Raw genomic sequence first — 23,447 nt, 5'->3', positions numbered from 1 at the left:
TTCCTTTTTATAATGCAATCATAATTTCCATACTCAATTCAATATATTCAATTTAATATCAATTCTGTACTCAATTTCAATAATATTACTTTACATAAAAATGAAGATGCCAGACAGATTTCAGTAAGAATATTATCAATTATTAAATGAGTTTGTTAGCTGGTAGCTGGTGGTTCATGGGTGTAATCCTAGCTATGAAGGAGGCTGAGATCTGATGACCCCAGTTGGAAGCTAACGTGGGTAAGAAAGTCCATGAAATTCTTACCTCAATTAGCCACCAAAAAGCTGAAAGTGAGCTGTGGCTCAAGTGGTAGGAAAATAAAACAAAATTTAGGGACATGAAGGCCTAAGTTCAAGTCCCAGTATCGGCACCAAAAAAAGAAAAAAAAAATTTTGTTACAATTTAAGAGCAGAAAAAAAAAGTCAAAGCTGAATTTTTATAGAAGTCTTTATTTACAACCTAACAACTGTACACTTTTTGCAACCTTGAAAACATTTTTGTACTTGAATGGGAAAAATATAGTTTGACCAAGTCTTAACATTTTCTTCATATATATATATATATATACATATACATATATGCATACATATAAACACATACATAATACCGTAACAAGTTGGCACTATTAAAATTAAAATGAGTGATACCAAAAAGGAAATATAAGTCATCTACCTCAGAAAAGTGGTAAGAAAGTCCAGCAATTTCAATAAAGTTGTTGGTAAATTCAGTAAGCAGATGGAAAAATGCTTGAGCATTATGTATAGTGTTGCTTTATTTGTGTTGTATTTTGGTTTGTAAAGTGAGAAATTTAAAATCCTATGTGGGGATCATTGTGATGTTTCTAGATTTTGCTGACAAGGAATAGCACTATGCAATTATAAATTCAATAGTCAACCAAAAACAAGAATCTACTTTCTTTCTTTTGTCAGTCATGGGGCTTGAACTCTAGGCCTGGGTGCAGTCCCTGAGCTCTTCACCTCAAGGCCAGCACTCTACCACTTGAGCCACAGTGCCACTTCTGGCTTTGTTTATGTGGTGCTGAGGAATCAAATCCAGAGCATGTGAGGCAAGCACTCTACCACTGGGCTACATTCCCAGCCCAAGAATCTACTTTTTGCAAAGGCTAAAATGCAAGGTAAATAACTACAATGTTAAATACAAAGCTAACAATTCATGGTATTTAAGACATGAGTATAAGGCTTTAGAGCCAGGATTATATGAATGCAATTCTAGTTCCAATGCACTACAGTGTTTCACTACTTGCTTGAAAAGTTCTTCTGAAATATTATGGAGGGAAAAGCCTTTTTGTTTCCAAATTTCTGGTATTTTCAATGTTAAAATAAGGCAAATCATTCAATATATCTGAATTTTACCATTTATTACATAATAAAAGATTGGATGCTCTGAAGGATGGGCAATTATCAAAACGTGAAAATTCAAAACCAGACAAACCTAGAAATTATTTTCTGGAGTACAAAGCATTATGAATTTTGCAGAACTTGTAAAAAAGCAAAATTAATGATAGCACTGATATTATATTTAAATAAGTAAGGCTATTACAAAAAATAGCTGGACTCCAGAGGCTCACGTCTATAATCCTAGCTACTCAGGAGGCTGAGACCTAAAGAATCAAGGTTTGAAGCCAAGCTAGCCAGAAAAGTCTGAGAGAGTCCTCTCCAATTAACCACCACAAAGTCAGGCTGGAGATTTAACTCAATTAGTTAAGCACCAACTGTGACCAAGCAAGCTGAGCGAGAGTAAGTTTCCTGAGTTCAAACCATGAAACAGTTCCAAAAGAAAAAAAAAAGTTAAAAAATTAAAAGGTCCAAAATCATTGACCAGCAATTTATGTAAGTAATTTCCTGTAATCATACTAAAAAAATTCTATTTCTTATTTTAAGCATATTGAAATTGTCCTTAAGTAGTAAGTATTTGTGGAATACACATAAATTGGGTCAGTAAGAAGACAACAGAAACTCAAAGATACCATTTCTCATTTGATTTTTTGGTTTTTTTTTTTTTTTTGGTTGGTTGTGGGGCTTGAACTCTGGGCCTGGGCGCTGTCCCTCAGCTCTTCAGCTCAAGGCTAGCGCTCTACCACTTGAGCCACATCACCACTTCTGGCTTTTTCTGCTTATGTGGTGCTGAGGAATCGAACCCAGGGCTTCATGCATGCAAGGCAAGCACTCTACCACTGAGCCACCTTCCCAGCCCCCCATTTCTCATTTGAACTGTAAGAATAGCATAAGCTGCTTGGAATTTTACCTATTTGTCATTTTGATGCCAAATTCCTCTAAAAAACTTTTTGGAAACCATCATGACAATAAAGTTTTAACTAACCATTACGGCTCTATAAAGAATTGTAACTGGTGGCGCTGGGAAGGTGGCTCAGTGGTAGAGTGCTTGCCTTGCTTGCATGAGGCCCTGGGTTTGATTCTTCAGCACCACATAAGCAGAAAAACCTGGAAGTGGGACTAAGAATCAAGTGGTAGAGCCCTGGTCTACAGCTGAAGAGCTGGGGGACAGCGCCCAGGCCCAGAGTTCAGGCCCCACAACCAAAAAAAAAAAAAAAAAAAAAAGATTTGTAACTGGTAGAGTGCTTGCTCTAGCATGCATGAAATCCTGGGTTCAATTCTTTATACTACACACACACACACACACACACACACACACACACACACACACACACACACACACACACACTAGAACAAAAAAGTATTGTTACTTTTATTTTAAAAAAAGGCAAAAACAAACAAAACACTCAACCCTCAAATATGTCAGTACAGATCCTTTTAGTTAAGAAATTTAGAATCAAGCCAAGTTTTGTTTTTGCCAGTCCTGGGGCTTGAACTCAGGGCCTGGCCACTGTCTCTTGAGATTCTTTTGCTCGAAGCTAGCACTCTATTACTTGAACCAAAGCACTGCTTTCGGCTTTTTCTATTAATGTGGTACTAAGGAAGTGAACTCAGGGCTTCATACATGCTAGGCAAGCACTCTTCCACGAATCCACATTTCCAGCCTGGGAATGTTTTAATGTTTAATGTTTGTTTTAATACAGAAAAAATTTACTTAAAAAAGTTAAAATAGTAAGTGATATAGAAAAACTATTTGAATCTTGGTGCGTCTTTGAGGCACAAGACAGTCAAATGTAATTTCAAGAAATATTTAGAGTAACAGGAACAACTTGTTGGCAACTTTCACTAGATCAATATAAATTTATAAGTAATACAAGGATATGATACTTATCAATTTTTATTAGAAAATAGGTTTTATGTTTAAAATGAGTTAGATGTTTATATCAGTTTTTTGCTGATATCAACTTTTAAAAGTGAGAAAAGCATAAAGATATGAACAAATGATTAATGAGCTTAAATTACTGAAATATAAAGTCTTTAGTTTTTGAAAGTATACAGAAAACAGCCTAAATAGGATGGGGATTTGCTTTTTCCAAGGTCATTAAAAAGGGCTGTTAATGATTTTTATTATTTTTTGTTGGTCATGGGACTTGAACTCAGGGTTTGGCCACTGTTTTTGAGCTTTTTTTTTTTTTCCTTTCTTTTCTCAAGGCTGATGCCCTACCACTTTGAGACATAGCTCTACTTAGTTTCTGAGTCTCACAGGGACTTTTCTGCCCTGGCTGGCTTCAAGCCATGATCCTCAGCTTTCAGCCTCCTGAATAAGTAGGATTACTGGCACCCAGCCTGTTAATGATGACTAGAAAAAAGGCTTATTCAATTATGGCTGTAAAACTAAGAGTTGTCTTAAGTTCACTGTTACTGCCTTCCCTTGGGCATCAAAAGTAGATTCATACAGGATTTTCTGCATTGATGGACATGTCCTACACATGAACATCCCATACAGGAACCATCAAAATATAGGACCACTGAGCTCTCAAAACATGCCTAAGTGACCAAGGAACTGAAGTTTAAATTTCATTTAATTAAAACTGCCACATGTGACTGGTGGTAGGTACTGAGTTGGTCCATTGTCTACTATTATCAAGATTAGCAAGAACCCAGAGTAAGGCAGAACACTTAAAAAGATATTTTTATCCTTTCATGTGACTATGATTGAGATATCTTAAATTTATTAACATAACTTCAGAAAACAATGTTTAAAGTGTGTTAGCATTAAGACTGGCTTGCTAGAGATGCAGTTCTATGGTATAATACTTGCCTTGTGTGCATGAGGCCCTGGGCTCCTCCCAAGCATTACACAAAACAAATAAGTTTTTCTTCAAAGTATGTTATAAAAGAGACTTTTAAATGTAACATATAAAACTCAAACTCTCACTCTATTTGCCTCAGTTTCCTAGAGGCCAGGATTTACAGGTGGGCACCACTATGCCTGGCTTTGTAACTTTTTACTTTGGGAAGGAAAAAAGCAGCACTGGCCCTCAAAGGACAGCCTGGACTTCTCTAGAAAAGCAATTCTTTTTTTTTTTTTTTTTTCAGGTGTCCAGCTATAGCAAAATTTATTAGTAGAATATGGTGGTAGGGGATGGGAAGTAAATGTGGAGGATACTACTACAGAAACTACTTGTATATTTGTGGTGTTGGGAGATGTAATAAAGCTTTGTTGTGTGCTAAGCCCACGTTATATCACCTAGTTACACCCTTAGCCCCACTTCAGAAATTATTTACATTACAAGAAACCATATATATCATCTAAAACCAAGATGAAAATAATGCTAGATCCAACAAAAATTGCATGCTATGATTTGAGTATGTTTGTGTTACAAATGGAAACATTTTGCTAACAAAACCTTTTTCTCAATGGAAGGTAAAAACTTGGCGAAGTATAAATTTATTTTTTATTTTTGGGTCCGGTTGTGGGGCCTGAACTCTGGGCCTGGGCGCTGTCCCTCAGTTCTTCAGCTCAAGGCTAGCACTCTACCACTTGAGCCACAGCACCACTTCTGGCTTTTTTTCTTTTTGCTTATGTGGTGCTGGGGAATCGAACCCAGGGCCTCATGCATGCAAGGCAAGCGCTCTACCACTGAGCCACCTTCCCAGTCCCTTGGCGAAGTATAAATTTAAGAAAATAGTTCAAAAAAACATATTCACTGCAGAACTAAAAATATCTTTGTAGCATCCACCTTTTCCTATCACCCCTACCTTTAGGTATTTACAATAACAAATCATTAAGGTGAAGAAGTTTGTACTAAGTATTTTAGGAGACTGTTCCCACAAAATGAAAGCAAGTCTTTTGATTAACCAGAAGACTAGTTTTATTAATACAACTACAGAAAACAATTTTAGAACTTCAGTTCTTTTTATATTTATTTGCCTGGAGTGCATGGACCTTACATTCCACCTCTTAGCACCACAAAAAGGAGTCTGTTTTCAAGGTATTATAAGAGACATGTGTGTGTGCCCACATACACATGCACAGGAACTATACGTAGAACATATAGAACTCCGGACCTCATGGTCTCATTGATTCTCAAATCTCAGCCTCCTCTTGAGATGCTAGGACTACAGGTGTGAGACACTAATATCCAACTCTTAATGTGATATATCAGAACTAATCCGTTCCTAGTAGTCCAACCTAGCTGTAAACCAATTTCTATACTTAAGAGCTGCAGGATCCTGACTTCAAGATATTGCTAGAGAATGCCACAGAAAAATAAAAAGGAAACTAATTATATTAGTAAAGTGTTATAAATATTGCAGTATAAACAATCTGAACTGTTAGAGTAGTAATATGAAGACACATTTCTCTAACACTGACATATGTAAAATAAGCATACTATACTGTAGGAAGTATTACATAGTAATCATTGTACACTAATAAATACATCAAGAAACATGGGTCCGGGCTGGGAAGGTGGCTCAGTGGTAGAGAGCTTGCCTTGCATGCATGAGGCCCTGGGTTTGATTCTTCAGCACCATATAAGCAATAAGCCGGAAGTGGTGCTGTGGCTCAAGTGGTAGAGCCCTAGCCTTGAGCTGAAGAGCTGAGGGACAGTGCCCAGGCCCAGAGTTCAGGCCCATGACTGGACCCAAAAAACAAACAAACAAACAAACAAAAAGAAACATGGGTCCTTTCGATTAACTTTAGAACACAATTGCTAAGCTACTTTGTCAACTTATAACAATCATAAATGACAAAGCCTGCTCAGTTGTCTCTTGTATACACATTAAAGACAGAATGTATTGATAGGTTTTTTTTTTTTCCTTCTCACTTTGAGGTGGTTCTTACATTTACATTATCTCTTCAAGTCCAAAGTAGATACATGTAACTCAGCATTTTACAGCCCTATTGGTCTAAAATTTTGGAACTGTGGATACTCTGATTTTATCTTCAGATCCTGATTCCAAGCTTGGTGGTAATGTGTCAGATATATTAAAGCTCATTATACTTGTGCTTTAAAATATCTACATCTGCTGGGCACTAGTGGCTCTTACCTGTAATCCTACTTACTCAGGAGGATGAGATCTGAGGATTGCAGTTAAAGCCAGCCCAGGCAGGAAAGTCCACAGACTCTTTTCTCTTTTTTTTCAAAAAGCTGGAAGTGAAGTGAAGTAGAACACTAGAACATGCACAAAAGCTTAGGGACAGCACCCAGGCCCTGAGCTCAAGCCCCAGGACTGGCATACCTTTGTCTTCATTTTAAACCCTCTTTGTGGGGCTGTATAGTTAAAGGGGATATAAAATTTAGGCCTATGGTTTGTAAACTAGATAAAGTAGCATACTTAGATAACTGTTGGCAAGTTGGTCATGATTTTTGACCACTGTGGACTGATTTTTTCCCCCTTATTTCTATTTCACCATATCATAGGAATTTTAACTGGGCTAAAATTACTATTACAGACTTACTAATGGCAAACAGTTTCAAAATGAAATGGTTTCTTCTCCACTAATAAACAGTTTTATTATGAATCTAGTCAATATTCATTGAAAGGAAACACAACTAGAAACTAGATCTTTGTCTGCTCTTATCAAATGAATGTATAATACCAAATACTAACAGTATTTTATGAGAGCTATTAATTCAGGATCATTTGTTAAGATAGAGCTTTGAAATGTTTTCATTGTATGAATAATTTCATCTGCCTACATATTAATACTTTTTATCCCAATGTCCACTCCACTCTTAAGACTGGATCTTCATCCTTAATAACCTTCTTCCTTTGATTTCTAGTCTCACTTACACATTGCATGTAAACTTACTACATGTATTTCTTACACAATATTAGAAAATATAAACAGAAAAATTCTGAGATTGCAGGTATGAATAAATCATACATATACACATATATAAATAAATATAGGAAGATATAAAAATCTTAAGATTGTTAAAATTCATATACTTGCCATAATTAAGTTCAGGTCTCTTTTTTTTTTTTGTCGGTCGTGGGGCTTGAACTCTGGGCCTGGGCGCTGTCCCTCAGCTCTTCAGCTCAAGGCGAGCGCTCTACCACTTGAGCTACAGCGCCACTTCCGGTTTTCTGGTGGTTTATTGGAGATAGGAGTCTCACGGTCTCTCCTGCCCGGGCTGGCTTTGAACTGCGATCCTCAGATCTCAGCCTCCTGAGTAGCTAGGATTACAGGCGTGAGCCACCAGCGCCCGGCTCAGGTCTTTTTCTTAAACTAATGTCCCTTCTCTATTATTTCAGTGCAATGGGAAAAATGGAAAGATTCATATTTAGAGACATTAAATGTAGATTTTAACTTTGTATTAATACACATAATACATGTGAGTTGGGCTAATGAAAGGCTGCTAAAAATTACCAGTCTGTACTTCCCAAGGGCACATCACAGTGACTTAAAAAAGAGATAAGCAATCATCATATTTGTGCTGTTTTTCATTTTATAATACTTTCATAATTTGTGGGAATAGGAAAGAGCAGACAGCTATGTAAATAGCAAAGTATTTGATGAATTTTCAAAAAACCAAATAAGATTTATAACAAAGGTTTAACATATTATTGTACTAAAATTGGACAATAAAATATTTTAATTTCTTTAAAAAAGAAAAATAACACTATTTAAATGTACCTTATACAAAGAACATTGGTTATGCCTAGAATAGCCTGTCTCTGTTTTTTTTTTACAACATATTCGAGTCATTTATAACAAGCTTTGAAATCATTTTCTAAATGCAGTAAAATTGGAGAACTTCCAAAATAAGCTGCAATTATGAAAGGCTTATAGGAAAACAGATCATCTTTACTGAATGGAAAACCTTATATGAAAAAATAATGAAAATTAATAAAATGATTTTCACAGATTCTAATATCTTATTTTATTCTCATCAGCACATTCTTTATCTTTGTCTTTTTAACACAGAGTCAGCTGTCCTGTTTCAGGACTGTTAAGAACTATAAGGCAACAGTAACAATGAAAATCCCTCCGTACTATGAAGATAAACTGTCAAAACAGCCAGGCACTAGTGGCTCACACCTGTAATCTTAGCTAAACAGAAGGCTGAGATCTGAGGTTCATGGTTTGGAGCCAACCCTGGTAGGAAATGTTTGAGAGACTCTTATCTCCAATTAATCATAGAAAAGGACAGAAGTGGTGCTATGGCTCAAGTGGTAGAGTGCTAGACATGAGCAAAAGGAGCAAGGATAGTGTCCAAACCCAGAGTTAAAGCCCCAGGACTGGCACACACACACACAAAAAAAATCAAAATATTCGCCACTATTTTTCCTGTAGGAAAAAGCAAGATTTTATTGTTATTCTTTCCTCAGTATAAAGCTAAAGATCAAAGAGACTATTGTCAAAATGGCTGCAAACTCGTTAGGGTTAGGTTTCTGCTCCCTGTGATCTTTGAATTTTTTTCCAGATAAACCTCACTTCTCTCTCTCTCTCCTCTCTCTTTCTGTCAATCACAGGGCCTGAACTCTGGGCCTGGGCCCTGTCCCTCAGTTCTCCAGCAAAAGGCTAGCATTACAGCGCCACTTCCGGCTTTTTCTGCTTATGTGGTGCTGAGAATCGAACCAGGGCCTCATATATGCAAGGTAACCACTCTACCACCTTCCCAGCCCCAAACCTTACATTTTTCAATAGGCATTCTTCTAACATTCCTGGAATGTGAAATCAGGATAACTGAAGATGAATTATAGGAGTTAAGGTTAAATTTTTCTTTTCTTTTCTTTTTGTTTAAAGGTAATTCTTACATTGGGAAACAATTTTAAAGTTGTCATTTCATTAAAACAATAGATGAATGCTTGTATGGAAATGGAAACATGAAAAAAATAGTTGATGTCCTAGTTTACAAGATGAAGCCAAACTACTACCAAATGATAAAAAATGTCTCATTCATCACTACAATCCATTTGCACAGGGTGAACTTTTTTTGTTTGTAAGAATTAATGAAGTAGATTATGTTTCTCACTGGATAACATTTATCTTGATTTTGTACAATTAAGCTTTTCTTGTATTGATAAGAAAATTCCAAGAAAATTAAAGACTACAGTATCACCTTTACTACAACCATTTCATTAAGCCAATTTTATCACGCTAAGGATATCTAACAGAAATAACTCAAGCTTTATACATTTTGGAATGTGGGTCACTTATTTAGGGACTTTTTCTTGATTATCAGTAAATAATTAGATAAATGGTAAGAAGCTATCCAGTTCTTGAGAGTTTATTTAAAATATGTCCAACTGTATTATTTGTTCTCACTTTAGATGTATAAGCTATATATGAAATACATTATTTTCCTATTATAGCTTTCTTAAACATGGACCATCTAACATAAATGTTAATATTCTTTAGTAATTTACTTTTATTTTCTGGCTAGAAAGAACATAGAAACAAATATGCTTTTTGTTTATGAAAATTCAGGCACTGTGGTGACAGCTCATCATAGCAAGTAATGAGGCTCAGTCCTCTGCAGATGCCAGGACTAGTGAGTACACAGGTATCACAAAACTGTTGCTTGTAAGAGTTCTTGAAAATACAGCATAGTATTACTCTTCTCTAAATCAAGCTCCAAATGTTTCCAAACTTCTTAGAGACCATAAATGATCATAGCCCATCTGAGATATTACTAATCACAACTAGACATAAATCCTGTCCAAAGCTAGACAAAGGGAGTCACTACTGCTATTTGTTTGTAAGTAACATAAAATGTTTAGAAATGTAATTTCTTTTTTTTTTTATTTTTTTGTTGGTCGTGGGGCTTGAACTCTGGGCCTGGGTGCTGTTCCTGAGCTCTTCAGCTCAAGGTGAGCACTCTACCACTTACAGCTTCTTCTGCTTATGTGGTGCTGAGGAATTGAACCCAGGGCCTCATGCATGCAAGGCAAGCACTCTACCACTGAGCCACTTTCCCAGCCCTAGAAATGTAATTTCTTTTGTGTAATAAAGGTATTATGCCAAATTCAAAGGTAGCAAAGGAGTAAAAGTTATGAATCTAAACTCACAGCATACAACAGACAAAGAAAGTAAGAAGTAAAACTTGCTCCTAAAAGCCTGATACATTTTCAACCCATCTAGAGAAAAATATCTAGGTAGGTAAGTGGGAAGGACTGGACATTTCATAGAGAATGAAAATGAAAACCTAGCCTTATGGAAATACTTTCATTTGAATACTGGGAGAATCTCTTGTTTTCATCCACCTTATTCTGTAGGTATAATTTCCTGATAATTTTAATTTTACCAAGATTGGGCCTTCATCCTAATTTATTTTAAAAACAGTTGAAACTTTATGCTATTTCTGAAATAAAGGTGATTGTGAGAACTGTCTTAAGTTGTTTTTAGTCTTTATTGTTAAAACTTAATTCATAAACTGGGCAAGGTGCTACAAGCGTATTTTGTTGTTTAGGAGGCTGAAGAAAGAGTGCAGAGGTTTGGAGCCAGAACTGAAAACAGTGAGACCATCTGGAAAGAAGGAAGGAAGGAAGGAAGGTAGGAGGGAGAGAGGGAAGGAGGGAGGGAGGGAAAGGAAAAAGAAAGGGAAAAAGGAAGGACTTAATATGTTGACCAAGTCAGCTATCTACTCACATGACTCACTTTATTAATTCTTGTTGTTTTATAGTCATAGCAAGAAGAAGCAGTCTTAGACTTTTTTGCTTGATATAAAACAAACCACATTATGACAGCCAGGGATGGTGGTGTAAACCTGTAATCACTCAGGAGGCTGAGGCAGAAGGATTGCAAATTGAAGGCCAGCCTAGACCACATAGTAAAACTCTGTCTTTAAAACATGAAGTAGGGGGCTGGGAAGGTGGCTCAGTGGTAGAGAGCTTGCCTTGCATACATGAGGCCCTGGGTTCGATTCCTCAATACCACATAAGCAAAAAGAAAAATAGCCAGAAGAGGCACTGTGGCTCAAGTGGTAGAGCGCTAGCCTTGAGCTGAAGAGCTGAGGGACAGTGCCCAGGCCCAGAGTTCAGGCCCCGCGACTGGACTCCCCCCCCAAAAAAAACAAAAACAAAAACAAAAAAACCCCATAAAGTAGGATAAAATGGCTGAACGGTTAAAGTGATGGGCTGTGTTGTGTGTGTGTGTGTGTGTGTGTGTGTGTGTTAAAGCACTACAGATTTTAGGTCAACCTTAAAAGATGAAGTATGAATGTAAAATCAAACACATGAACACAGATTCTGAAAATTCTTAATTATACTAAACATGATTTAAAGTTACTTATATGTAACACAAAAAACTGAATAAAATCTGAATTTTCAAACTGTGAGTATATAAAATAACATCCTATTAGATAACCCATGTAAAACAAATAAACAAAAAAAATCGAAGCTAATTTCAGAATTTTCATAATTTTTTTGTCAGTCATGGGGCTTGAATGAATTTTCTTTTTTTTTTTTTTTGCTTTAAAAAGTATGCTATGGTAGAATAAAAAGGTTGGAGGTGAACTTAAATATTATATGGTACCGAATTTGTCATTAAACAGAAGGCAGTTCATTTTCAAATGAATACTCTTTTTTATATAGCACCTTATAGACAAAGTGCTTCATAATGATTACTTGACAGTATTAAGCAATGTAAGAAACATGTCTTAAAAGGTAAGCACTTTGAGGCAAAATATCCAAGAAAATCTATTCAGTAACAGAGTCCTGGAATAGTAGGTAAGACTTCAGAAAGAATTAAGATAGAAATCATAATAATACATACAAGAAGTCATGTGTATTAAGATGTAAGTAATGCAAAATATTGAGAAAGGAAGTTTATATTAAGGAATAAACAAAACAAATGAGATACAAGACCACTAACTGCCCAAAGAGTAACATTACCTATTACTTGTAAGTATATGAAAAATAAATCTTTTATATGTGTAGAACTGAATGTATACATGTCAAGCACATAACTAGAATCTGATTCTTAGTTACTAAAATGATATTTCAGAGAAAGAAAAAAAGACAGACTGCCTGAATTTTTCTTGTGTAATTTCTCCCCAAATAACCTTATCAATGTACTCAAGTTATCAATGTACTCAAGATAGCACAAAACAATGAGTTTTCTGTTTATGTTTTACAAATTGTCTCTAAATATTCAAACAAATTTAATTTCCTATAAAACAATGTGAAAACCATTTTTCTCCCTCTAAATCATTCCCCTATGTGCCTTAGGAGATTTGATTAGCACTTCTGTCACTGTATTTAAGTTTCTGCAAAAAGTGCGCTTGCTAACCACTTTTTGTAGTATGTATGTTATTTGAAGAGCATCTGGAAAACAATTGAAAATAGACTAATATCATAAAAAGATTAAGTTCCTTTCAAACAGACATTCATATAAAGCATGATAACACATAGGCACAATAAAGAATACAAAGTGTGTATCAATTATTGGCAGAAAATCTAATTCATAACAAAGCCTACACCATTGGGGAAAAGGACATATTCATACAAAGTAAAGTATTACACTATTATACAACACTTAAAATTGTACATTTACAAATTTTTGGCACATTAAAAGGAACTGAAAGGACTACAAAATAAAGGACAAAGAAACTGAAACAAAGATATAAGACAGAGAGAAAGCCCTCCAATGAGCAACATTAAATATTGACTTTTGGTGAACTTCCTGAAATGTTGCTATATGTGACACAAGTATGCTTTGATGCAGGTTATTTCCGGCTTCTCTACCTTGCTGTTGCTGGTTGGACATGGCCTGGGTAGGATCTTCTTGCGCTGGTGGCTTGTCTTTGTCTAGCTAAAAATGACTGCCCTGAACCTGTGCTAGCCAGTCTATCTTCAGCTGCTTTTTTATGCAGAGTCATTCCCTTCAACATTAAAAACAAAGAAGAACAAGGAATCAATGAAAGTACAATATAAGTACAGTACATGCTCACAAAAGAAAATTTCATCATGCAAGATTTAATACATTATACAGCAAAGCACAAGTAATTACAAATATTAATTCAACTCTATAGATTAAAATGTTAAAAGAAGCATTTTTAGTTCTAAAATTAAGAATAAATCTTGCTTTGGCAAAACTGAGACTTAATTTTTTGGATTTATATTAACCAAAACAACAGATAATGCAAACAGATTTTTGTAATACATTACTTATATTCTATCATATTTCTCTTTTAAATCAAATGTATAGTGATTTTCCAAGAAAAAAGTGCAATTGATTAACAGCAGTTGATTTACATTGGCTTTAGAAATCATAGGGCATATTCAGAAAAGCAAAATGTACTTATTTCTTAAGATGGAAAGCCAATCTAAGTATACATACCATACTTTGTTGTTTTTCTTCACTTCAAGGCAGACTTATATTCTTAAATTAAGCAAAATTCTCAATAGCCACAAAAGAAGACCCAACTACGATCCTTTCCTTGAAGACAAAAGGATCTGTACCTCTAAGGAGAAAGGCGGCACAATTGGTGGGTGAAAGCCCTTAAAAAAGTCAAGTTATCTCCAGGTGCTTCCAGAATGTGGAGGAAAAACAATAGTGACAAAAAGGGCTTGAATTTACTAAAGAGAAGGTTAGGAAAAGAACAGTTCTGATATTTAAAAAAAAAATTGATGAACATAGCTGGGTGCTGGTGGCTTATGCCTGTAATCCTAGCTACTCAGGAGGCTGAGATCTGAGGAATGCGGTTCAAAGACAGCCTGGGCAAGAAAGTTCGTGAGACTCTTACCTCCAATTAACCACCACAAAACTAGAAGTGGTGTTGTGGTTCAAGTGGTAGAGTGCCTGCCTTGAGCTGAAGAGCTGAAGGACAGTGCCCAGGCCCAGTGTTGAAGACCCACCACCACCAACAATAAATAAATAAATAAAAAAATTGATGAGCATTTCTAGCCAGAGAAACTTTAAGAACTGAACATAGGTAAAATGGGAAGAACTGGAGGTTGACAACAAAGGAAAATCCAATCTTTATTTGAGACAGGGTTCCACTATGTACTCTAAGTTGGCCTTGAATCTGAAATGTAGCTCAGGTAGGTCTTGAACTCACATTCTTTCTTCCTCAGCTTTTTCCCTAGTGCTGGAGATAGAGATGTGCACAAACATATCTGATACAAGTTAAAAATTTTTTTTTTCTTTTGCTGGGTTTGAACTCCCATTTGCTGGGCAGGAACTCTACCACTTCAGACATACTTCAAGCCCTTTTATTTTAGTGATTTTTCAGATAATGGTCTCAGTTTTTTGAAAGAGGTTGGACTCTGACTGTCATCCTCTAAATCACATAGCTGGAATTACAGACGAAAACTACCACACTCAGCTTGTTGGCTGAGATGAGGTCTTACTAGATTCTTGCTTCCAGTAGCCTTGAACAGAGAGGAAGAAGAGAGAGAGAGAGAAAGAGAGCGAGAGAGGGAGGGAGGGAGGGAGGGAGGCAGGGAGGCAGGGAGGCAGGGAGGCAGGGAGGGAGGGGGAGGGGGAGGGGGAGGGGGAGAGGGAGAGGGAGAAGGAGAGGGAGAGAAGGAGATGGAAAGAATGAGAATACTAGGACTTGGACCCAGGGCCTGGGCATTGTCCATTAGCTTTTTTGCTCAAGGCTGATGTTCACTTGAGCCACAGCTCCACTTTTAGCTTTTTGGTGATTAACTGAAGAGAGTCTCATGGACTTTCCTACCTTGGCTGGCTTCAAACCACAATCTTCATATCTCAGCCTCCTGAGTAGCTAGGACATACAGGTGTGAACCACATCCTAGCTTCCATCAAATCATTTGAGGATTTGAACAAAAATCTACAAATAAACTTAATCTATTAATTTAGATAAATACATCTTATTTATAATACTATAACTGCCAGGCACCGGTGGTTCATGCCTGTAATCCTAGCTACTCAGCAGGCCGAGATCTGAGGATTGCAGTTCAAAGCCAGCAGGGGCAGGAAAGTCCGTGAGACTCTTATCTCCAATAAACCACTCAGAAACCTGAAAGTGGCACTGTGGCACTTGCCTTGAGCTGAAGATCTGAGGGACAGCATCCAGGCCCAGAGTTCATGCCCCACAAGGGACAAAAAAACAAAACAAAACAAAACAAAAACAAAATACCATGACTTGTCACATTTCAACAATTCATTAAAATTTTTTGTATACTTTTTTTTTGGTGTAACTTGTATACTGTGATTCAGAGTTCTACTATATCTCAAGTCCTCTACTCATTTTTTTTCTTTCTGCAGGTATGCGAATCAAGTGCTGTATCATTAAGCTACATCCCCAGAACCCCTTTATACACTATCCTATCCAAGGCCATTCTTGAGCTACTGAATACCTCTTCCTAGTACTCATCATCATTTCTATTAAAACTGTGTAGATGCTGACATTCCTTTTTTTTTTTTTTGCCAGTCCTGGTGCCTGAACTCTGGGCCTGGGCACTGTCCCTCAGCTCTTTAGCTCAAGGCTAGTGCTCTACTACTTGAGCCACAGCACCACTTCCAGCTTTTTCTGCTTATGTGGTGCTGAGGAATCGAACCCAGGGCCTCATGCATGCAAGGCAAGCACTCTACCACTGAGCCACCTTCCCAGCCCCGATGCTGACATTTCTGAATGTAACTCTGAAGTATTCAAAACTAGGACTATTATTAGTACTAAGTTACAGAACAAATAATATGTAAAACTATATGAAATTACTAATATATGCAAAAATAGTTAAAACTATATGAAATTACTAATAAAAACTAAAATGCAAAGCTATTAAGACTGAGAATACTAAGCTTTGAGAAGACAAGAGATAAAACAGGAGTCAGGATTAACTCCCAGAAAACTTCTTTAATTATGTAGCGCACCCCGCCCCCCCTTTTTTCCTTTTGTGTGCTGGTACTGAGGCTTGAACTCAGGCCTCACACTCTTACTTGACTTTTTTTGCTCAAGGCTGGCACTCTACCACGTGAGCCACAACTTCAATTCTAATTTTTTGGTGGTTAATTGGAGATGAATCTCATAGATTTTTCTGCTTGGGCAGTCTTTGAACTGTCATCCTCAGATTTCAGACTCCTGAGTGTCTAGGCTAGGATTACAGATGTGAATCACTAATGCCTGGCAAGTTTTCTTTCATTTTTAAAATTGAAATTTCAAGAAATCAGTATTTGATAAAAGAATACTATAAACCTCAAACTTTCTCCTTTAGAAATTGTGATAAATTCTTAAATATGTAATTTTGACCAAGCCAGGTATAAGTATGGACATGTCATAAAATTTTTAGCAATAGGTCAAATCATATTAGGCCAGGGGCACTAGCCTTTAAGATGCAGTATAATTTTAACAGTAAAACAAAACCATGGCAGTGTACTGATGGCTCATGACTGTAATCCTAGCTACTCAGGAGGCTGAGATCTGAAGACTGTGGTTAAAAACCAGCCTGGGCAGGGAAGTCTGCTGAGACTCTTTAATTCCAATTAACTACCAAAATGTCAGAAGTGGAGCTGTGGCTCAAATGTTAGTGTGCTAGCCGTGAGAAAAAATGCTCATGGACAGCACCAAGGCCCAGAGGTCAAGCTCCAGAATCTGTACACATACACCACCACCCACCATAAAAAAAAAAAAAACCAATGTCTTTATGCCAACAGTGGAGATCAGAAGTTGAAAAAAATTTGAACTTGTTGGAAACTAGCTGTCATTTCAGAAAACTTTTGAAAAGGCAGTTTTTTCAATGGGAAGAAAAAAAAAGATGACAACAAGAGTTGGGATAAAGTACTGAAAAAATGCAGCATTCCCTATAAAATTCATGGCTAGTCTAATCCACAACAGAATGCTATGAGTATTAGTGTCCTTGCCAAGAAGTTTTGTTGTGTTGGAATATTCAGGATCTGACACTGTTAACATCTTCTATATCCCCTGAGAAAGTAAACTATCCCATCCTGAAAAGGTTACAACAAAGTAGAGCTACTACTTCTTTGTGTGCCTTCCTACAGCAAACGGCTCTGAGGAACAAAAACTACGCTGACATTTGTCTTTATGTTTCTGGGAATTATGAATGATACTTTCACAATACCATTCTGTTTGTGGGTTATATCTTCTTTGCTGTCAGCAGGGAAGCTTTGTTAGTGTGTTAGGGTAATATTTACTTTCAAGTTCTTTTGTTAAAATTGCTTCTTCAGAAAAGGCAATCTAGTAATTTGATAAACTAGTATTTGGTAAATGTTGCATTATGTTCTGAAGCATTATTTTCTTACCATATTGTACCAGGCACTAACTATGTATTTCTCTTCCATCTCTCTTTGACTCTTCGTTTTCTCATATTCTTTCTAAAATTAAGAACATGTAAATATGTAAAAATACAATCAATATAAGGAATAATTAAGTATGTAAACCAATGGATACAAAGCTTACAATATAACAAGGATCTCAGAAATCAGAACCCAGAATTTTATGGCCCATCACAGTGCAGTGAACTACCTCTAATGAATGGAACAGCCGCTCTCGTTCCTGGAGTTGATTTTTAAGAGCTTGTATTTCTGGTGCTGCTCCTTGATTCTGTTTAGGATCTAAAGTCCGGATAACCTGCCAACAGTAATAAGAAGTCTCAAACTCAAAGAATATAACCTTTAAAAATCAATTAAAGCAAGGGCTGGGAAAGTGGCTCAGTGGTAGAGTGCTTGCCTTGCATGCATGAGGCCCTGGGTTCGATTCCTCAGCACCACATAAGCAAAAAGAAAAAAGCCGGAAGTGGTGCTGTGGCTCAAGTGGTAGAGTGCTAGTCTTGAGCTGAAGAGCTGAGGGACAGTGCTTAGGCCCAGAGTTCAGGCCCCACGACTGGACCCAAAAAATTTAAAAAAAAAAAAAATCAATTAAAGCCAACTGCTGGTGGCTCAGGACTGTAATCTTACCTACTCAGGAGGCTGAGATCTGAGGATTTTGTGGTTTGAGGACAGTCTGGGCAAAAAAGTCCATGAGACTCTTATGTCTAATTAATCACAGGAAAAATGCCAGAAGTGGGGCCTGGGAAGTTGGCTCAGTGGTAGAGTGCTTGCTTCGCATGCACGAGGCCCTGGGCTCAATTCCTCAACACCACGTAAGTGGCACTGTGGTTCAAGTGGTAGGGTGTGAGCCTTGAGCTGAAGAGCTGAGGGACAGCGTGCAGGCCAAGTTCAGTCCGCATGACCGACAAAAAAAAGCCAGAAGTAGAGAGCTAGCTAGCTTTGAGCAAAAGAAGTGCTCAGACCCTCAGTTCAAGCCCCAAGACTGGCAAAAAATAAATAAAATAAAAAAAACCTAACCCTGAAAAGGATAGAGTTGGGTATATAACTTAGTGGTAGGGCACCTACCTAATCAATGCCTGAGGCCCTGTGTTTCATACCTAGCAACACAACATAGCTAAACAAGAACCAAAAAAGGCACAAAAAGGAAAGTTATAAGATCAAAGGCTATTTTAAAAAGCACTTTAAAATAAAAATGTATAAAATAATATTACTTTTTCAACTTTTGAATATATAAAGAATTATATAGAAGAATCAATTATAAAAGCTAATTCTGGCTTACATCAATAAATACAATTAAGCAGACACGACGGACAGCTCTCTCCTCTCCCTGCCTCTTCTTTGTTTCAGCTCACCATGGCTTCTAAGGAGTTAGGTACTTGAGAGTGTGTCCTAAAGAGCACAAACATACGACTGTGTCCCTGTTGCCTCCTCTGCTCATATGTGGTTTGGGCATGAGTGGTGGCAGTGGGGTCAATACTCGCTCAACAAATGGAAGACTTACAGGGAAGACATTTTTTAACTCCTCCTTTCCACTTTACTATCAAAATGTTCAAAGCTATAGAAAGCTTAAACAACAAAAAGGCCATTTACATTGAACATAGATTCACCTATTGCTACAATGCCCTATCTAATATATCCTCTTTCTCCTTAATACACAAGAGCAAATACACATACTTGCTTTGGCAACTAATGACCTCATGATATATAACCCTTCAATTCCTGAGCATGCACATCTTTAAATTAAAGAGATTATAGCACATAATTGTGATACTAATATCTATTAGAAAATTTCTTTAAAACTGCCATTACTTGGTTCACGCCAAGTCCATACTTTCACAGATGTCTCCAAAATGCCTTTTTTCCTTTTGATTACATTTTCTTTTAGTGCTAGTACTGGGGCTTGAACTAGGGGCCTGGGTGCTGCTCTTTAGCCTTTTCATGCAACGTTGGCACTCTGTCACCTTAGCCACCCTTCCACTTCTAGACTTCTGGTGGTTGATTGGTTAAAAGCCCCTATCTGGGCTGGCTTTGAACTTCAGATTTCAGTCTCCCAAGTAACTAGGATTACAGACATGAGCCACTGATGCCAGGGCCCAAAATGTCTTTCACACTGACTCTTTCTGCTACCACTCCAGAACTCAAAAGATGAATGTTGGCAGTTAGTAAGGGCTCTTTTAAAGTAGTAATAGCCTGTCTCCTAGTGCTACCAACACTCCACTGTCTATTTTGTTTTCATGATACTTTTATCTTCCAAGTTATCTGACAGCTTAAAGGTATTAATTTGTTCCAATATCTATTATCTATAGATATATAGAGAACCTTATTTCCTTTGACATGGAAGCTGGTTACAGATAACTGCTGGATTCAGGTTGATTGTCACAGACAGGGATATCTTATCAGGAAGCTATAGGGATTGTTTGTAAGACCATGTGTTGCTCATCTAATTACTGGCTAAATTGGTAATGGTCACTTTTTTTTTTTTTGGGTCTGGTCGTGGGGCCTGAACTCTGGGCCTAGTCACTGTCCTTCAGCTCTTCAGCTCAAGGCTAGCGCTCTACCACTTGAGCCATAGCGCCACTTCTGGCTTTTTTCTTTTTGCTTGTGTGGTGCTGAGGAATCGAATCCAGGGCCTCATGCATGCAAAGCAAGCGCTCTACCACTGAGCTACCTTCCCAGCCCTGGTCACTTGCTTTCTATTAAGTTAAATTTTCTCCTTGTTAATTACTAAGTAATTCTGATCACAATATTTTGTTCAGGATTCTTTCTTTTTTTGTTGGTCATGGGACTTGAACTCTGGGCCTGAATGCTGTCCCTCAGCTCTCAGCTCAAGGCTAGTGCTCTACCAATTGAGCCGCTGGGCCACTTCCAGTTTTCTGAGTGGTTTATTGGAGATAAGAGTCTCACGGGGGCCGGGAAGGTGGCTCAGTGCTTGCATTGCAATCATGAGGCCCTGGGTTCCATTCCTCAGCACAGTGTAAACAGAAAAAGCTGGAAGTGCTGTGTGTGGTTCAAGTGGTAGAGCTCTAGCCTTGAGCTGAAGAGCTGAGGGGCAGCACCCAGGCCCAGAATTCAGGCCACGACAGGCAGGAAAAAAAAAAAAAGTCTCAGAGACTTTCTTGCCTGGACTGGCTTTGAACTTCGATCCTCAGACTTCAGGCTCCTGGGTAGCTAGGATTACAGGTGTGAGCCACCAGTGCTCGGTTTAATAGATTTCTTTTTGTGTTTGTGTGTGTGTGTGTGTGTGTGTGTCAGTTGTGGGGCCCTGACCTCGAGCCACAGCGCCACTTCCAGCTTTTTCTGCTTATGTGGTACTGAGGAATCGAACCCAGGGCCTCATGCATGCAAGGCAAGCACTACAACCACTGAGTCGCTTTCCCAGCCAGGTTTAATAGATTTCTTAGTATATCTTTATCACAAGGTTTCCTCATTAGATGTTAATTTAAGTATGTATATGGAATGTGTGTGTATTTGGGTGTGTTTTGGTGGTACTGGGTTTTGAACTAAGGCTTTGTTCTTGCTAGGCTAGAAATTCTTTCACTTACACCATACATCTAGCCTATGGGCACTATATTTAGGAATCCAATAAAATATGTCCAGAAAGTAGAGTAAGATACCTACAAATGCATACTTACACTTTTGGCTTTCTCTAAGTATTTTTTATATCGTTCTTCCATTTGCTTCATTTCTTCTTCTTTCTTCCGTAAAGCTTCTTGTAATTCTTCAATTTTTAAGGCTGTGGATGAGACAGTAAAATTTTAAAAGAAATTATTGAGATTACAAAGGTGATATACAGAGGGATTACACCTAAGTGAGGTAAAGAACACTTTCTCTTTGGACAGTTACTAACCCTTCCCTCACTCTCTTTTTCCCCCCTGTTCCCAACTACAAGTTGTACAGTTCATTTTCAACACAGTGAGACAGTGAAATTTTGATAACATCTTTAATATATATATATATATATATTTTTTTTTTTTTGGTGCTGATCCTATGGCTTGAACTGCTGTCCCTGAGCTTTTTTGCTTAAAGTTTGTGCTCTACCTCTAGAGTCACAGCTATACTTCCAACTTTTTGGTGGTTAACTGGCAAAAAAGAGTCTTGAGGACTTTACTATGTGGGACCGCTTTGAACCGAGATCCTCAGACTTCAACCTCCTGAGAAGCTAGGATTACAGGTGTGAAACACCAACACCTATCTTATTTTAATTGCTAAATAATTAACAGGTTTGAGAGACTGTTTAGTCTATTCTTTTTTTTTTTTTTTTTGGTTGGTCATGGGGCTTGAACTCTGGGCTTGGGCATTGTCCCTGCACTCTTCAATCAAGGCGAGCACTCTACCACTTGAGCCACAGTGCCACTTCCGGTTTTCTAGTGCTTTATTGGAGATAAGAGTTTCGGGCCGGGCGCCGGTGGCTCACGCCTGTAATCCTAGCTACTCAGGAGGCTGAGATCTGAGGATCGCGGTTCAAAGCCAGCCCGGGCAGGAGAGACTGTGAGACTCCTATCTCCAATAAACCACCAGAAAACCGGAAGTGATGCTGTAGCTCAAGTGGTAGAGCGCTCGCCTTGAGCTGAAGAGCTGAGGGATAGCGCCCAGGCCCAGAGTTCAAGCCCCACGACCGACAAAAAAAAAAAAAAAAAGTTTCATGGAGTTTCCTGCCCAGGCTGGCTTTGAAGGCAATCCTCAGATCTCAGCCTCCTGAGTAGCTAGGATTACAGGCCTGAGCCACTGGCGCCTGGCTGTTTAGTCTATTCTTATAGATAATTTTCTTCTTCCTCTTGCTCCCTCCTTTTTTTTCTTCCTCTGCCTCTTCCTTGTCTTTTCTTTTCCCTCTCCCCCCTCTTCTCTTCCTTCTTCTGTCGTGCTGGTTCTGGGGCGTCAACTCAGGGCCTCAGTGCTGTCTTGAAGCTTTTTTTTGTTCAAAGCTACTGTTCTATTACTTGAGCTATACAGCACCACCTCTGCCTTTTCTTTTTTGTTTTTTGGGTTTTTTTTTTTTTTTTTTTTGGTAGTTAATTGGAGATAAAAGTTATACAAGCTTTCCTGCTTGAGCTGTTTTTGAACTGAGATACTTAGATCCTCCTAAGTAGTTAGGATTAAAGACATGAGTTACCAGTACCAGCTATACTTTTGTTTTGTTTTATAGTATTGGGGATTGAGCTTGTGGACTTGAATTTCTCAGGCAAGGATTTTGTAACTTAAGCTATATTCCCTAGTTCTTTTTGCTTTAGTTACTTTTTCAATTGGGTCTCTCACATTTATGCTCAGGCCATCTGGCCTAGCCTGTGATTCTATTTTTGGGTCTTGGTCGTGGGGCCTGAACTCTGGGCCTGGGTGCTGTTCTTCAGCTCTTCAGCTCAAGGCCTACCACTTGAGCCACAGCGCCATTTCCGGCTTTTTTCTTTTTGCTTATGGGGTGCTGAGGAATCGAACCCAGGGCATCATGCATGCAAGGCAAGCATTCTACCACTGACCCACCTTCTCAGCCGCAGCTTTTTATTAGTTGAGAAGTTTCTGACCCTATGCTGGCTTTGATCCTTGATACTCTTGATCTCTACCATCAGAGAGCTGGGTATGACTATCATGTCTCACTCATGATTTTTCTTTAAAAACCAACTAATAATTTATTTTCTTATAAACAAGAACTCAAATATTAGAAAGTAAAAAACTATCCTTTGACAGATGAATGAACAAAATGAATATTTATATAATGCAATATTATTCAGACTTAATTCTAATACATGATACAAAATAGACATTATGTTAAATGGAAAGTATGCTAAGTAAAGGCATTATGCTAAGTAAAATAAACCAGACAGGAAAGGATAAATGTCCTATGGTTCTACCAATGAGTTGCCTAAAATAGTTAATTCAGAGACAGAAA

The 23,447-nt window shown here is 37.7% G+C and overlaps 1 protein-coding gene across 2 annotated transcripts in view; it reads right to left on the bottom strand.

Moving 5' to 3' along the window:
- Positions 1-11,487: 11,487 nt before the first annotated feature.
- The window catches only part of Hook3 (hook microtubule tethering protein 3), a 140,922-nt gene continuing 128,962 nt past the window's right edge, over positions 11,488-23,447 (bottom strand). For both annotated transcript variants that reach the window (XM_042679498.1, XM_042679499.1), the window contains 4 exons: positions 21,199-21,299; positions 17,763-17,867; positions 17,540-17,611; positions 11,488-13,196 (listed from right to left, as the gene is read on the bottom strand). In XM_042679498.1, the coding sequence (XP_042535432.1) occupies positions 13,056-13,196; positions 17,540-17,611; positions 17,763-17,867; positions 21,199-21,299 (419 nt within the window). In that variant the 3' untranslated portion in view covers positions 11,488-13,055. The remainder of the gene's footprint in view (positions 13,197-17,539; positions 17,612-17,762; positions 17,868-21,198; positions 21,300-23,447) is intronic.

Source organism: Dipodomys spectabilis, unplaced genomic scaffold, assembly GCF_019054845.1.
Source record: "Dipodomys spectabilis isolate Male_0828 unplaced genomic scaffold, ASM1905484v1 ptg000052l, whole genome shotgun sequence".
In the NCBI taxonomy this organism is placed as follows: domain Eukaryota; kingdom Metazoa; phylum Chordata; class Mammalia; order Rodentia; family Heteromyidae; genus Dipodomys; species Dipodomys spectabilis.
This window is presented reverse-complemented; position numbering and strand designations above follow the sequence as displayed.